At 44.8% G+C, this 2,500-nt stretch overlaps 1 protein-coding gene across 1 annotated transcript in view; it reads right to left on the bottom strand.

The window, feature by feature from the left end:
- LOC143281487 (uncharacterized) overlaps positions 1 to 2,500 on the bottom strand; it is a 59,303-nt gene that overhangs the window by 5,398 nt on the left and 51,405 nt on the right. Inside the window, exon 4 of the mRNA XM_076586697.1 lies at positions 166 to 345. Within this exon, the coding sequence (XP_076442812.1) occupies positions 166 to 345 (180 nt within the window). The remainder of the gene's footprint in view (positions 1 to 165; positions 346 to 2,500) is intronic.

Here is a 2,500-nt window from a genome sequence, read left to right on the forward strand (position 1 = left end):
CCAACGAACAGGCAGACATATAACATAACCAAAGCACACAAATTGGCGAATAAATAAATAGTTGAATAAATGAATAAATAAAAAAAAGTTTTAACAAACAAACAAACAAAAAAACACCAGTCGCAATGACATAATATCAATTAATTAACTCAAACCCCCACAGACCGTGGCGAGAGTAGAAACTGCAGGCGCCTGTTGGTCTGGGCTCCCGGGGCTCCGTATCGCCTCAGTCCCAGTAGTGTCACGGTCACCGCTCGCCTCCCGGGCCGACAGCGAACTGTCCAGGTCGTCTGGTTCCCCGGGGCTTTTCGCCTTGAAGACGTCATGGCCATCGTCCAAAATTCGCTGAAGAATAGAGAGGAAAAACGATGTTTTTTTAATTATTATTATTATTAATTTTTTACCCTCCTTTTTTTTAATTTAAACTTTAATTTTTTCATTTTCATGATTTTCAGGTTTGTTCTTTTTGTGTTTGTTTTTGGTTTGTTTTGTTTTGCTGATCGCTTAATGCCCTTCCCCACTTCTGTGCGTGCGTGAGCGCGCGTGTGCACGCGTGCGTGTGTTTGTACTCGCCCGTTGCGCGTGTGTAAGTATGCGCGTGTGTGCATATATACTCGTGTACGTATGTTTCTATGCGTACGCTGAAACACGAGAGTGTATGTGTATATCCACCGATATGACAGTAATTATAATAATAAGTGAGGGTACGCGCCAGTGCTCAGGCGAGCGTGTGCGTGTACGTGTGTGGATGTGCGTCAGCGTGCAAAGAATTGCGTCTACCCAAGCAGGCGCTTGCGTGTGCAACAAAAAATAGCTCATCAGCTTACAATGAATTATCAATCAACTCCAAGAGAGAAAGCGACAGGAGAGAGAGAGAGAGAGAGAGAGAGAGGGGGGGGGGGGGAGGGAGACAGAGAGACAGACAGACAGATAGATACAGAGAGAGAGCGAGAGAGAGAGAGAGACAGAGTGACAGAGAGAGACAGAGACAGAGAGGAAGAGTGACACACACACACACACACAGAGCGAGATCGAGAGAGAGAGAGACAGAGTGAGAGAGAGAGACACACACACAGAGACAGAGCGAGGCAGAAAGAGAGTGAGAGAGAGACAGAGACAGAGAGAGTGAGAGACAGTGAGAGAGCGAGAGAGAGACAGAGAGAGGCAAAGAGAGTCAGAGAGAGAGAGAGAGAGACAGAGGGAGAGAGAGCGAGCGAGACAGGGAGAGAAAGAGCGAGCGAGAAAGAGAGAGGTACAGAAAGAAAGAAACAGACATAGAGACAGACACAGAGAGAGCCACACAGACAGACAGACAGGTGCAACAAGATGTTATCATCAATCGATCAATAACTGTGACGTCACTCGATCGATCCCCGGGTCTCGGGTTCCGGTTTGGCCCCGACAGACAGACAGACAGACATGACTGATCAGACCTGCCACTGACCGCGCCCCACTTTGCTGTCACGTCCATGCCGGTTATCACGTGCACAGATTAACTATGGCCCGGCCAGAGGAAAGAAAGGCGTGGGACAGAGCTTTTAAAACAAGAGAGGCAAGGCCTTCAAGACTCACTTGTGATACACTTAAAAAAAAGAAAAAAATCCAAGCTTTTTATGTATTGAGTATAATTTCAAAATATAATGTTTAAGATGAGAAAGATCAGTTTAAAGTAAATTAAGTCCCCTAGCATTAATTACAGAGTAATTTCCCTTTTTTACTATCTGCACCAAAAACGTTTGCAAAATAAATAAAACTTCCATGCTGAGCAAAAGAAGTTCCTGTTTGAACAGAAAATGATAATAATGACTGCTCTTGTTGTTGGGTCAGAATATCAGATCAAAGTGCCAAGTTTAGAGAATACAAAAAATATAAATATAACAGTAAATGCAGTTTGCATATAATTAGGCTTCATTCTTTTTTTTTTTTTTGTGCCCACCCCAGAGGTGCAATATTGATTTAAACAAGATGACTGGAAAGAACTGAATTTTTCCTATTTTTATGCCAAATTTGGTGTCAACTGACAAAGTATTTGCAGAGAAAATGTCAATGTTAAAGTTTACCACGGACACACAGACGCACAGACACACACACACAGACAACCCAACACCGGGTTAAAACATAGACTCACTTTGTTTACACAAGTGAGTCAAAAAAGGAAAGCTGATACAGTCGGTGAATTTTCTCTCCAATGTAGGCAGGGCACCCACCGGGATTGACAAGACCAAGTGGAAGCGAGAGAATCTGAGCGCACTGGTCTGGATCCCACGGCGCCAGCAAGCATCTTCTCCCCCCTCCACTAGACCTTGAGTGGTGGTCTGGACGCTAGTATTTCGGGTGGGACGATAAACCGAGGTCCCGTGTGCAGCAGGCACTCAGCCGGCGCACGTAAAAGAACCCACGGCGACAAAAGGGTTGTCCCTGGCAAAATTCTGTCGAAAAAGCCACCTCGATAAGAAAACAAATAAAAGTGCTGGCAGTAACACACACACACACAATCGCG

Source organism: Babylonia areolata, chromosome 4 (genome assembly GCF_041734735.1).
Source record: "Babylonia areolata isolate BAREFJ2019XMU chromosome 4, ASM4173473v1, whole genome shotgun sequence".
Classification (NCBI taxonomy): Eukaryota; Metazoa; Mollusca; class Gastropoda; order Neogastropoda; family Buccinidae; genus Babylonia; species Babylonia areolata.